The sequence below is a fragment of the Mycteria americana genome, chromosome 9 (genome assembly GCF_035582795.1).
Source record: "Mycteria americana isolate JAX WOST 10 ecotype Jacksonville Zoo and Gardens chromosome 9, USCA_MyAme_1.0, whole genome shotgun sequence".
NCBI lineage: Eukaryota > Metazoa > Chordata > Aves > Ciconiiformes > Ciconiidae > Mycteria > Mycteria americana.
Window position 1 is genome coordinate 234,659 of NC_134373.1, and position 14,355 is coordinate 249,013.

At 41.3% G+C, this 14,355-nt stretch overlaps 1 protein-coding gene across 10 annotated transcripts in view; it reads right to left on the reverse strand.

Annotated features, from left to right (window-relative positions):
• PCNT (pericentrin) overlaps positions 1-14,355 on the reverse strand; it is a 97,922-nt gene that overhangs the window by 11,280 nt on the left and 72,287 nt on the right. For 8 of the 10 annotated variants that reach the window (XM_075512378.1, XM_075512379.1, XM_075512376.1 and 5 more), the window contains 9 exons: positions 14,133-14,287; positions 8,591-8,788; positions 8,123-8,296; positions 7,303-7,498; positions 6,424-6,637; positions 5,548-5,698; positions 3,106-3,822; positions 2,090-2,364; positions 1,246-1,348 (listed from right to left, as the gene is read on the reverse strand). In XM_075512378.1, the coding sequence (XP_075368493.1) occupies positions 1,246-1,348; positions 2,090-2,364; positions 3,106-3,822; positions 5,548-5,698; positions 6,424-6,637; positions 7,303-7,498; positions 8,123-8,296; positions 8,591-8,788; positions 14,133-14,287 (2,183 nt within the window). The remainder of the gene's footprint in view (positions 1-1,245; positions 1,349-2,089; positions 2,365-3,105; positions 3,823-5,547; positions 5,699-6,423; positions 6,638-7,302; positions 7,499-8,122; positions 8,297-8,590; positions 8,789-14,132; positions 14,288-14,355) is intronic. The other 2 variants (XM_075512381.1, XM_075512384.1) reach the window with 1 other exon arrangement.

Sequence of the window (14,355 nt, forward strand, 5' to 3'; positions counted from 1 at the left end):
CTGGAAAACCTCCAAGTTGTGAAAAGCATTTGCAACAGTTTCTAACGCAGAAGACCTCACGCCATCAGAGGAGAACCAAACCACCAAAACTATCTTTTTCTTTTCCAGTAGAGTAATAACTTGGAGGGAGCTGAGCCAGAAAAACAGCTCAGCTCTGGAGGGAGTTCTGCCGAGTCAGATTTAAACAGAGCCATAAGGTTGTCTGGTTCCCCCACAGGCTCTCCAAGTATTTTGTCCACAGCAGAGGGCTCTGAAGTTTGTGAGAGGAAGGCTTAACCAAGATGACTCCATGAGCACCTACTCGGGAAGAGGTTACATCCCCCTCCTGAAGGCTGGAGATGATCCATTTGGCAACCACCTAAGTAGTTGCGCAGAAGGAAAATATTTATTGTATTTTGTAAGCAATTAGACACAGGGAGAGCTTGCACCATGCCTAGCCAGCTTGTTGTACATCAGAGTTGTATTACAGAGCACATGAGAACAACAGAAGTTACAAAAGCCTCTTCATGCACCAGACAGTCAGAACTCTTTCTCAAAGGAGTGTTTTCCAGGGATCTGCTACCAAGCAGGTGAGAGAGTAGAGAGAGGCTGAATTGAACAGAGCCAAGACTGTTAGTTAGCCCTAAATCCCAAAATTTTGGCTGAAAGGGCTGCAATGTGGTTGAAGATGTCTTTATTACAAGAGAAAGACATAAATGATAGGGCAAAGTTACCTGGTAAATAAGATGGAATCTAAAAGCTATATATTTTGTATCAATAGACCTGAGCTCAGTCTTTCATAGCCCTAGGCTTGTATAAAACATTTGCAATACCACAAACATCAGTCAAAACACCCCTCCTGAGATGACAAATCACTATTGTGCTTTTTGAAAATTACTTGACAATTTGCTGAAAAACAACTGTTTCTGGATGCATACAGAAGCAGCAGCAACACATCTCAGGATTTGATATCCTTGGACATATTACATATCTAGGAAAAAAAATGCTGTCAGAAGCAGACTCAACAAAAAAGCAAGAGTCTGATACTAAAATATGTTAATATAATGACAGTGTGAGTACAAGAGTACATCTTTTTTTTGATCCCCAAAGCAAAACACAATTTTCCTCAGAATGTTTAACAAAAAAGGAAGGGGGGGGGGGGGGGGGAAATAAATCAATCGATCAACTTACATGTGTACTGCAACCCAAAGAATACAGAACAACTTATATATGCTGTTTTCAACAAATATATGCTGTTTTCCTTACCTGAGATGCAGGAGGAGACAATAAATCTGATTTTAGTTCCTTTAATGTCTGCAGTAGAGAGGCTACAGCTTCATCATTTGAGACAGACCAATCATTAGCTGTTCTGTTAAACAAAAATACTTTTTCAGTATCAGGTTTATTTGCAGTAATGTTAACATACATTTGATTCCTTCTCCTGACTGGATGATCTTTAAGTTTTGAGGCTGTAATTACGCACTATTCATTATACAAAATACTATGAATACACACAGAAATTAGCAAGTTTTGTTAATTTTTGAAAGTAGAATTTCTAAATAGCGCCGCATAAGGATTTATTCAGAAGTCTGTATTTTATACCAGTCTGAATTCTACCATGCAAATTCAGGCTGCAGCAAAACATCACTGGTATTTTACTCTGCTGCCAAAGAAGTAAGAAATTACTGTGACTTGGCTCTTTCCTGACCCCCAGCTTTTCCCTGCCATGCTCAATGGAGTTTCCCATTCTAAACTTGCAGATGGGTTGATAAACCTGTTTTTTTGATCACTCTCTAATCAGACTGCTACAGTTGCCAAACTACCAAATGACTCTTTCCAGTAGGGTTTTTGTTGGAGTTGTTCTTTTTAAGCAGGGTCACTTCACAGATCTAGTTCAAATGCAGGCACACAAGCTTCTAAGGGGAATGGCTGTGGTGGGATGACAACAACCCGAGTCTGCTGCCACCACGAAACCATGGTTTCACACAAGGTTAAGTCTTGTAAGCAGATATACCACTCATTCTCTTCAGCACAGGGCTCTCAGCCATGACCCACACAAGTTCAGAAGCAGGATGGAAAGAGAACTACTGTTTTATGAACAACTACTCACTTATCTACAGTTTTATATACGAACTCATTCAGGTGTACAGCTACAAAGAGCAACTGCTGTCTTATCTTCTCTAGCTGTTGTTGCTGCTGTTGCAAATGAGATTTTTCAGTTTCTTTTGTCACGGCCTGTTTGGCATTTCCATCTTTGTTTACGGTACACAACAGTTCTTGCTGACGGTTTGGACGGTTTCTTTCTCTTTCTTCTAATATTGCCAGTATTTCCTGCAGCTCTTTAATTCTTTGTTCATCCCTCTGGTGTTGCCGTTCCAAGTTTTGCTATTTGAATAGAATAAGTAGTAGTTAATTGCATCTTATACATACACACACACACACACATATAGATACACACATATAAGTGTTTTTTGGTTTTGTGGGTTTTTTTTATTTTATACACTCACACACATACAGACTGCAAATAAAAGCATCACACCTGACTAGCATATCCATCTCAGTGTTCCTTAACTCACAGACCACTTTTAGGGGAAGGCTTACAGTACTGCTTTCCAGGACCACCAGGAAGCCATTTAATGGCTCTGGAGTCGGCATTTTCTCCATCCATTTCCAGGCGTGGTCACAGGCAAGCCTCCAAAGAGCCTACAAAGCCTCCCTCCTCCTCTAATGAAAGTGAAGGAGCTGAGAAACAAGAAGGGTGAAATCGGTACTGCGGTACTGTCGCAAACCATAATTAGGAGCCTAGCTCAAAATAAGAGCAATGACATGAAACCTAGTTTGGTTCCATTCCATGTTTAAGCCATATTCTTCTCCATCTGTTAACAACCCGCAATTCCCAGCATAGGCAAAGATGTAAAGATCAACTTCTGTCAACAATAAACCCAGCCACAAACCCCTGAAAACAGCTGTGTTTGAGAAATGCAGGAAAAGAGCTCATCTAATGCATTTTTCAGAATGCTTTGTTTAAGGGAAGGAAACATTTCAATTAAAGAACACCATCCACAGGGTTAAATCCCAGTTGGTGGCTATTTCAATGTAAGGCAAGACTTGCAGAGGCATTCTCACCAGTCTCTCTTGATCTCTCTCTCTCTGCCAGTCCTTCTGTTTCTCTAGCTCTGTTTGCTGCTGCTGTCTTCTCTCTCTCTCCTCTTTCTTGTTTTTATCTTTCTCTTTCATCGTCTTGAAGAGTGACTGCAGTTGTTCCCAGTCAGCTTTCAGCTTTGCCTCTCTCTCCTTCTGGGCCTCTAAAGAACGGATTACCTCTTGCTTTTGACCCTGAAGAGATTCCAGCGTAGCTCGCAATTTGTCACTGACCTCTCTCTCCTTCTGGGTTTCCTCGCAGCACATCTGTACTTCAGCCTCTAGCTGCCTTTTGGAACGAATGGCCTTCTGGTGCGTTTTCTCAATAATAGCAGCTAGCTCCATAGTTCGAGACCTCTCTTCTTCCAGCTGGGCTTGGAGCTCTCGAACAAAGGCTTGTTCCAGCAGCGACTCCCTGTGCTGACAAGAAGCACCTTCTTTCACTCTCATGCTCAACTGTTCTGTCAAAACACGTTCGTGATTCAAGGAATTCAGGAGCTCCAATGAACGATTTTTCTCAGCATCCAAATTTCTCTGTAGCTCCAACAGTTTGGTCTGTTCCTGGGACAGCAATGCTTCACAGCGGGAGTGCTCGATCTGAAGTTCCTTGCGGAGATTATCATTTACCGTTTGCTCGTGCTCTAAGGACACAGCCAGCTGGCTGTTCTGCACCAACTGCAACTCCAAGGCAGCCTGCAGCTCCTGTTCAAAAGGGGGAAGCACATATTAATAGTTCAGCGCAAACACTCATTTGTGGGGCAGGCTGGGATTCGGCAATTTTCAACCTCCTGTTTTATCCCAGAAGAAATTCAGGACTGAACTGGAGTAGTTCAGGTATTAAAAAGTTTAATTTAAAGTTACAAGTTTAATTTTCTAATTACAAGTGCCAGAAGCATGCTTGTTAGCAATATGACACCAAGTAACAAAACCAAGGATTGTAATGTTAAAATATCATCCAGTACATTTTTTTCTTCAATTAGTAAGACCCTCATTAGGAAATCACTATTCTTTACATCACTCAGTCCCCTTAGTAAGTGACATCTGAAGCAGAAATAACCCATGTTGATTTAAAAAGAACCAAAAATATAAGCAGTAAGAATAGATGTAAAACCTCTGGATTTTACAGCTCATCTGTTTAAAGCACACAGCACAGACCAATAAAAATAATCCATCTGTAGGTCCATTTTGGGAGCCAGCCTTTCTTTAGAAGGAAAGGGAGCGACTGAAGGGGCAGTCCCAGGGCGCTTGCAGACAGTCAGAGCTAGCATTGCTGTCATCCTAGCAGGGGGGTCTGCCCTAACCCCTAGCCAGCACCACCTCTCCTCTGATCTTGTAGAAAGCCAGGTCAGATGCTAAGTGGCATCAGCTTTCCCTAGTACGGCTTCAAGGGAGGATTTGGGAACGCAAGACTGCAGCAATGTGAACTGTGAATGGTTTAATCTGGTGCACAGCTACACCTGGGGCAACGCGCTTTTCTCTTTGCCTTGGCTAAGATGGTCCCCGCCTTCCCGGCATGAGCAGTCTTTTTACAAGATGGAGGATGTTAGCACCATGTCCTACCATGCAAGTAGTAACAAAAATCCCAACAAACAAAAATCACCCACAAACGTAAACATCTACCAGAAAGATGATGTGAGAGGCCAGACTACAAGGAAGTAGAGTCAGAATTGTGTTCCCTCACTTAGGGCATTTAACTAGGATTGTTTTGGAGTTATCTGATAGAGTTTGGTTTTGGTTTTTAAGTTTAAAAAAAGGTTTATGTTTAATCTTCCTTCTTTTCCAGTCACTGCAAGCCTTTTACAAGAGCTGAGTCATTGCTATCACAGTGTAAGAGAGAAAGCTGTTCATTTGTTTTCTGTTCAATTTAGAAGAAAGGGAATTAAAAAAAAAAAAAAAAAAGATTACTTTGGTTAACCTCCAAAAATACATGTTATATTGGGAAGGCTCCAGTTACTCTGCCAAGCATATATATCATTGGGTGGTTTTCTCTATAACTCTCAGTTGATCATACATATCACATCCTCACAGCACGTTTGCTCTGGAATAAAGTGTGCAGTTACACAGTTGTAGAATCTGGCTCTCCCTACACAGCAAAACTGGTCCCAAGAATGGGAAAGTGTAAGGCTCCAAAACCACTAAGAAGATATGGGGGAAAAAAAAAAAAAAAAAAAAAAAAAACCAAACCAAACAACCAAAACCATACAACTTTTGCTTATTTCTGCATGTGCAATTAAAGAGGGTAACTGGAAGCTTTAATTCTGTGAAAACAAAATAAACGCTATGCACACTGAGTAGAAGTTTGGGGTTTTTTTTTAAACAGTTATTAAACAAAAAACATCGAACATGAAAAAGACTGCAAAAATAACCTGGTAGTTAACTGCATGCACCAAGGGAGGTGAACTGAAGCACTGAGATGTAAGGCATTACCTCCAAGGCCTTTGTCTTTTCATCTTCTGCTTTCTTATGCTGAAGCTGTTGTTCCTCAACCAAACCTCGTAGCTCTGTTTCCTTCAGATGCTCAGTCTGCAATTCTTCAAGTGCAGCTGTCAAATCCTTTTCTTTTTTTCCCAGTTCAAAACTGCAAAGTTCAAAACGACACTTCTATCTATGTTCTGAACAGAACATCCTTCCCCAGCTACACAAGCAGGACATTTTGGGTTACTTTTTGTGAGTCGGTCTATTGCCTTGTTTCTTTAGGATGGTGTCTGCTCTTTCTAAAGAGGGTCAGTTTTTAAGTCACAACTATTTAGCATCTGAAAACATTTGCCTCCCTGCAAGCAAAGCTAGAATTGCTTTATTTAGTAACAATTAAGAGAGAGGGAGAAGTTATCTATCCTAGCAGAGCAAAGCTGTGAGAGGAAAGAAAAACATTGGCATACCCTGGGAATAAGGGGGGGAAGTGGAGAAAAAACCCATACACTAGATGGGGGGGGGGAAGTGGAGAAAAAACCCGTATGCTAGATGACAGGCAAACGGAAGTACCAACCAAAAGACTAAGACAAAAGCTGCAGTAGTGGGGTACATCAGGGATCTAGTCTGTTCACTTTTATTACACCCATACAACATGCACTTGCTTCCACAACCTTCTCAGTCAAGACTACAGAAAAGGTAAATATGCAAATTTAAATTGAAGAATAAATAAATTTAAGCAGTTAGTAAAGAAAAATTAACATATCCATGAAAAGTGAGAGGTTAGTTTTCCTCCTTGTGTTTCCAAGTGCTAAACTATTTGCAGATCCAATGAGAGCTCTTTCAGACCTGTTGATAAATAAAATAGAATAAAAGAATAAATCTACTTCTCACCGTAACTGGTTTATTTCCCTCTGAAGCTCTTCTAGGGATTTCTGCAGCCTTTCATTCTCTTGCTTACTTTCATAAAGCTCTGATTTCAGGGCTGCTTTTTCTTGATTCAAGAGATCACATGTTTCAGAAGCTCTCTTCTGCTCCTCAGACAGGGTGCTGTGCAAGTCACTTACGATAGATTTTTCCTGCTGAAGCTTATATTCTAACAATTCAACTAGGATAAGAAAATGTTAACAGTTATTTGTATTACAGAGAACTTGACAACGTTATCAGTTACACTGGTTCAAACTGGGGAAAAAACCCCAAAACAGCTGTATTAAAGTGTTCTTGTCTGGAAAATTAATTTCTTTTCAAACATAAGATGAATTAGCAGAGAGATGCACATACATGCTACAGCTTTGCTGCTAGTGGACCAAGGCAAAGTGAGAACATGAAAGCTGGGTGAGACTATGAGAGCTACTGTGATACATTGTAAGTAACCTGTTACTAATGGATTCCAAACGTCATTAAGCAAACCCACCCCTTTACTAGCAAACATATATACAGAATTTCCTGAAAACCAACAAGGGTATTTTACTATCCTTGATGGGTTTTCTACATGTATACGCTATTGATCAAAGAGTCACCCTTCGGTTCTATTGCTTTGGGTTATTTTTAAAGCTTCTCTTCACTTTTCACAGATTTTTCTTAACTACTAATATTAGAAAGAATTATTTCCTCTGCTAAAATCATAGGAAATCTGAGTGCGTTAGCAAAACTGAAGAATTGTACAGCATCTGCTTCTTTGCAAAACAATCTCTTTTTGCCTTTTATCTTCTAGGCAAAAAAAGGAGAGAACTGACATAGAAGACCAGATAGCAAGAACTTGGCAATCACTACCTTTCCTCCGAAGGTGGTGTTCTTGTTTGCTCCCATGATCTTCTGCATTGGTAAGGGTTTCCTGTAACTGCTGTAGCTTCTCCTGGTTCTGAAGATGTGTCATGCGTAGCTGAGCTCGGAGGTCCTGTATTTCAGAGAGCAAGCTATTCCGATCTGAGGAAAAAAGGTGCTCTACAACCATCTGCCTCTGTTCCTCCTGAAAACGAACCAAGTCCTGTTAAATCTACAAGGCTATTCCCATAGTTTCTAAAAGGATAAATCCTAGAGAAACCCTTGCAGTACAAGTTTTATATGGAGGCAACTTCAAATGACTAAGTTCATGCTTCATATTAACACAAAATGTTAACATTAAGTATCAAAGAAAACCCCCACTAGCTTCCAAACAGAATAATAGTTACTAATAATAGTTTATATGTAATAGTTACTACAAACCATTTGGTCTGAACTTAAAAACTGGATATTATCAGCAAAAAAAATCCCAAACATTCAGAATTAGCTCAATATACCCTTTGCAAGAGAAGTCTGTGAAGCTCTGGATGGAATTCTTCCCCTTGTCCCTTTTAATCAAATATTTCCTTCTCACTATCACAATCTTTCTGGGTGCCAGCTAAAATACTCAATAGGCTTTGTAACACAATATACAAAATTTGAGAAAAATGGTACCAAAACATAGACTATAAAAGCCTACTGATCCCACACAATCTGGATTAATGCACAAGATAAGATTTAAAAGTGGAAGTAATAAAAATGTAAAAACTATTAAAAAATACAGGGAAATAGAAGTGATTTATGAGCATAACACTTCAAGAGGTTTTCTTACTTGTTGTTTCATTATATACTCCAGTTTTTCCACTAATGAACCTTCATCACCAGACCCAGGATTGGAGAAGTGAGACTGCAAGTCAATTTGCAACACATTTCTCTCCTTCTCAAAAATGCTCTGTACTGCTTGCAGAAGTTCTCCTCTCCAGTCAGCAGGAATACCTGAACGTTCCTGTTAAAAAATATTTTTTTTTAAAAACGGCATCTCTCAATCTCTAACCCACCGCCTTTCATATCATTACTGTGTAAGAGTACACCCTGTTAATTTAAGCAGACCAAAGGTGTTTAAAGAGGCCTGTTCAAACCTCGGAGAGTCCCTTGCTCCTCATACATATATGTGTGTATATATATATATACACACACACACACACTAACTACATAACAATATACATTTTTATATATATATATATATATATAAATAAAAGAACTGGTTACCTTCCTTTAAAGGATATTTTTACTGTCATACCTTGTTTCCTCTATCTGCCACCTTGCTAAGGTAATCTTTCAGCGACTGTATGGCATCCAGCAAGGCTAAGCCCTCCTTCTGCCATCCCTCCATCACTGCTCTGGTCTGATGAACATTTTCCAGCTCTCTAAAACCAAAGGAACATTCTGACAAAGCCAATATTTTGCGGCTCTCCTCATATACCATCTTCAGCACAGTCTGAGAAGGAAAAAAAAAAAAAAAAAAAAAAAAAGGATAATGCATAACATTAGGAAACAGGCATCAGCATCCTGACAGTGTAAGAGTAGGATGGGATAGCACTAGACAACAAAAATAAGACGGCTGTCCAAGGCTGTGATACAGATAAAGGCACGCAGGTCTGCCCTGCTACTTGGTATGCTTAATAAACTAAGAACACACATACACACCCACACATATAGCGTGAGCCAACAGTTTCCAGAGAATTTTTATCTCCTAACAATTGAGTCAATATTTAAGAATACAGTGGCCACTGTATTCTTAAATACTGTATTCACAATGTTAAAGTACAAATGGCAGCTTTGGCCAGCGCATCTTATTGCTGTGTACATCAACACACTGATATGCAATTAAGCCAAAGGACTGTACTTTATCTTTGTTGTTTCTGAACTATTTAGCCAACTTTCCTGAGAATAAATTAAATTCTATCAAGTCTGAAGCCATGTTACTAAACCTCAGTGATGCCAGAAAATTGAATTACGTATTTAGACAACCTTGGCTTAATTTAGCAGATTATGTACAAATAACATCTCCCAAAATAATCAAGTCTTAATAATTTACACAGTGGAAATTGTTTCCTCTGACATTGTCAGGCAAAATAATCTCTTTTAAATAAATTCCTTGTTCACAAACTATTACATCATGCACAGATGTTTCCTGGTCTCTTTTCAAGGAAGGTCACTGGAGATTTAAGTCCTTTCTACATACATCTCATCAGAAATATCCCAGCCTCGATGTGGAGCTGTTCCTCGTTGCTACTCCCTTCAACAACAATACAGAGTACTTTGCTTTAACTCTTGATATTCCTTCTTTGCACTTTTTTGAATGACTTAACTTTTGAACCAACTTGAGTTGCTTTTCTGTCACCGGAATCAAAATAGTGATTACTTCAAGAACCAATGCTAAACAATGAAAATCTTTAGCAAACATTAACAACAGAAGCACACTAAAGTGTTCAAACCAAATGTTCAGTACTGGAATACGCACTCAGATCTTACAGTGAGTAAAGTCTAGATTGATGATCCATGAAAGAAACCAAATAAAAAAATTCTCTGTTTCTTAAGATAAAATAAAATTCACCTCTTCCATGAAGTCTATGAAACTACGCTCTTTGAGGATTATTAATTTTTTAGATACAGTGGTTGGAAGGGACCTTTAAAGATCATCTAGTCCACTTCCCCTGCCACAGGCATGGGGACGTCTTTCATTAGATCAGGTTGCTCAAAGCCTTGTCCAACCTAATTTTGAACACTTCCAGGGATGGGACATGCACAGCTTCTCTGGGCAACCTGTTCCAGTGTCTCACCACCCTCACTGTAAAGAATTTCTTACTTATGTCCAATCTAAATCTACCCTCTTTCAGTTTAAAACTATTGTTCCTTCTCTTGTCACTACAGACCCTGGTAAAAAGCCCCTCTCCATCTTTCTTATAAGCCTCTCTCATATATTGAAAGGCCATGGGAAGGTCTCCCTGAAGCCTTCTCTTCCCCGTGCCAAACAACCCCAACTCTCTCAGCCTCTCTCTACAGGAGGGGTGTTCCAGCTCTCTGATCAGTTTTGTGGCCCTCCTCTGGACCCGCTCCAACAGGTCCATGTCTTTCCTGTGCTGGGGACCCCACAGCTGGATGTGGAGGTCTCACCAGAGCGGAGTAGAGGGGGAGAATCACCTCTCTCAACCTGCTGGCCACGCTTCTTTTGATGCAGCCCAGGATACAGTTGGCTTTCTGGGCTGCGAGTGCACAGTGCCGGCTCACGTCCAATTTTTCATCCACCAGTATCCCCAAGACCTTCTCCACAGGGCTGCTTGCAATCCATCCATCCCCTAGTCTATAGTGATACTGGGGATTGCCCCGACCCAGGTGCAGGACCTTGCACTTGGCCTTGTTGAACTTCACGAGGTTCACATGGGCCCATTCCTCCAGCCTGTCCAGGTCCCTCTGGATGGCATCCCTTCCCTCAAGTGAATCAACTGCACCACTCAGCTTGGTGTCATCCACAACCTTGCTGAGGCTGCACTCAATCCCACTGTCTATGTAACTAATGAAGGTCTTAAATAGTATTGGTCCCAGTACAGACCCTTGAGGGACACTACTCATTAGTGGTTTCCACTTGGACACTGAACTGTTGACTGTAATGCTTTGGGCATGGCCATCCAGCCAATTCCTTACCCATATAACAGTCTATCCATCAAATCCATCTCTCTCCAATTTAGAGGCAAGAATGTTGTGGGGGACCATATCAAAGGCCTTACAGAAGCCCAGGTAGATGACATCACTTGCTCTTCCCTTGTCCACCGATACAGTCACTCCATTGTAGAAGGCCACCAGATTAGTCAGGCATGATTTGCCCTTGGTGCAGCCATGTTGGCTGTATCTAATCACCTTCCTGTGTTCCATATGCTTCAATATACATTCCAGGAGGATCTGTTTCATGATCTTACTGGGCACTGAGGTGAGGCTGAAAGGTCAGTAGTTCCCAGGGTGCTCCTTGTTACTCTTTTTAAAAATGGGTGTGGTATTTCCCTTTTCTCCAGTCACTGGGGACTTCACCTGACTGCCATAACTTTTCAAAAATGATGGGGAGTGCCTTAGCAATGGTATCTGCCAACACCCTCAGGACTCTGGGATTCATCTCTTCAGGTCCCACAGACTTGTGTATGTCCAGGTTCCTCAGGTGGTCTTGAACCTGATCTTCTCTTACGATGGGAGAAACTTCGTTCCCTCAGTCCCTACCTTGAGGTTCAGGAACTTAAGATGTGAGAAGAGTGATTGCCAGTGAAAACTTGGCAAAAAAACCATTAGTACCTCAGCCTTGTCAGTTGTCACTAGTTCTCCTGTCTTATTTATCATGTGTGTGTGCATATATGTGTGTGTGTGTGTACACACACATTTTCTTTAATCTTCCTTTTCTGTCCAATGTACTTGTAGAAGCCCTTCTTATTATTCTTCCTCACATTCCTTGCCAAATTCCCCTTCAGTTGTGCCTCAGCTTTCCTGATCCCATCCCTACATATCCAGGCAGTGTCCTTATATTCTTCCCAGGTTACATATCCCTGGTTCCACTCTGCCTGTGCATTTCCTTCTTACATTTTAGTTTGACCAGAGGGTCTTTACTGAGCCATGCTTGTCTCCTGCCTTCCTTGCTTGATTTCCTACACATAGGAATCAAAAGCTCTGGTGCTCTAAGAAAGGCGTCCTTAAATAGCTGCCAGCTCTGTTCTGCTCCTTTATCCCTGAGGGCAGTTGCCCAGGGAGTCCCATCCACAGATTCCTTAAACAGCTGAAAGCTTGCTCTCCTAAAATTCAGGGTCCTGACTCTACTCTGTTTTTCAAAGACAGCTCTGTACAATCAATCCTTTTTTTTTTTTTTTCTTTTTACATAGAGAGAAACCCCACTGACTCCTTCCTCACCTGATCTCTTCTGAACACTTTATAGCCATTGATTGCATCATTCCAATCATGTGATTTCTCCCACAAAGTTTCAGTGATAGCAACTAGGTCGTAGCTTTCTAGCTGCACAGTGACTTCCAACTCCTCCTGTTTGTTACCCATGCTATGTGCGTTGGTATAGAGGCACTTCACACTTGGGCTGTTGACTGTGTCACCTTTTTGGAGCAACAAGCCCCAGTTCCTTTAAGGCACTTCATAGGTGTTTCCCTGTTGGTTCCTAATACATCAGCCGCCCCTGGCTCTTCTCTGTTGCTCAAAACTCCATCACCGCCTTCTGCTAAGTCTAATTTAAAGCTCTCCTTATAGGTTTGGCCAGCTTATTGGTGAAGACATTCTTGTCCCACTTGGTCAGGTGAATCCCATCAGCTCCCAACAGACCTGGCTTCTCAAAGGTAAATACATGATCACAGAAACCAAAACCTTGAGTACAGCACCAGCTACACAGCCACGCATTCACCTGTTCGTGTCCTCTTTCCTGGACCCTTTCCTCTGCCTGGGAGGATAGAGGAGAATACCACCTGTGCTCCCAATCCTTTTAACATTGATCCGAGGGATATACGGTCTCTTTTGATGGTTCCAAGTTGCCTTTTTACAGTATTGTTAGACCCTACATGGAACTGTAGGGGCAGATGATAATCTGTAGTGTTCACCAGGCAGGCAGCCTCTCAGTGATGGCATGAATAAAAGCTCCTGGTAGGCAGCAAACTCCTCTAGAGGCTGGACTGCAAATAGGTGCTTCAGTGCCTCTCAACGAGAAATCTCCAATTACTAATACTTTACGTGGTTTTCTGGTGGCACCAGTTCTAATGCAAGTGGGTGGTTGCATCAACTTTGCACAGTTGGCTTTTCCCGGATCACGTCAGTTACTCAACGTGCTCTTCATTCTCTAGCCCCAGAGCATCATGTTTGTTATGAAGGGGCACATCAGAGGATGGGGGAAGGTTCTTCCTTCTGCCCTGAGCAGAGATAAAGGTCCAGTCTCCTTCATGTTGTGAGTCACTTGTGTCAGTCAGCTTGAGTTTGAATTCAGGCTTGCCATCCCCTTGCGTAGCCTTCCTTCATTGCACAGATCTTCCTTCATTTTGCTGAGCAAGCTGAAAGAATCTGCTAAACATTTTAGGAGGCAGCATTTGCTTTCTAAGAAGTGTATATCTGCTAGTTTCTTACTACTCAAGTTTCTTCAAGTATTCGAACTCCCTGTAGCCTGCTGCACTTACCCACTTAACTTGTCACCAGCCTCACTGATGAGATGATTTGGAGCACTGGATTTCTCCCTTTCACCAGCTGGAGTTCCTGGAATGGCTGAGAGCTTGTTCAGCTGCAGCACCAAACCAAAGAGTCCCAGGCATATACTTTCTTAAACTTGCCTTACTGACTAGAGTACACATTGCTCAGTCTTCTGTATATTCTTCATACTCCTTGAACTGATCCCTCCACGCCTTGCAGTGGTGTTTCCACAGCTCTCCATCATATCAGAATGAGAAGAATAGGCAGGGGAGTATGATGTCAGCTAGCTATGCTTACTTATGAAACAGCTTTCTGTACAGCCTCCAAGACAAACCCATAAATCAGATCAGTCAGTCCTTGTACTGCCACATTCTGGAACATCACCAGTGCTGTCCTAGCAAAACTTTTTAATTCTAGCAAGCACAAGCAAGACAAATGTCAGTAAATTTGTCACATGAGATACAAAATGACTCAAGAACCAGAATCAACCTGAAGTTTAAACCATTACAGAACAGTTTACAGTGTAAAGGTAGCAGCTAACTCTATTATATAGTAGCATTTTAATTTTCACTGTTTCAGTTTTAATTTGCTAGTATGCTTATATAAGCCTATTATTAATCATATATTACCTTCAGCTGTGGTGAAAGTATTTCCTTTTCTCTCATTGATTCCATAACATCTGGAAACATTCCACAGTACCGCAGATAAGCCATGAAACTAGCATCTAGGTGGTCTGACGTCTGTAGCTCCTGCTTTAGTTTAGCTGCCAAATTTGAGCTGGTATCTGAAAAAAGAGACAGCCCCCGCCCCCACAAGCGTTACAAAGCTGAAAAGAACTTGAAACCAGCATAA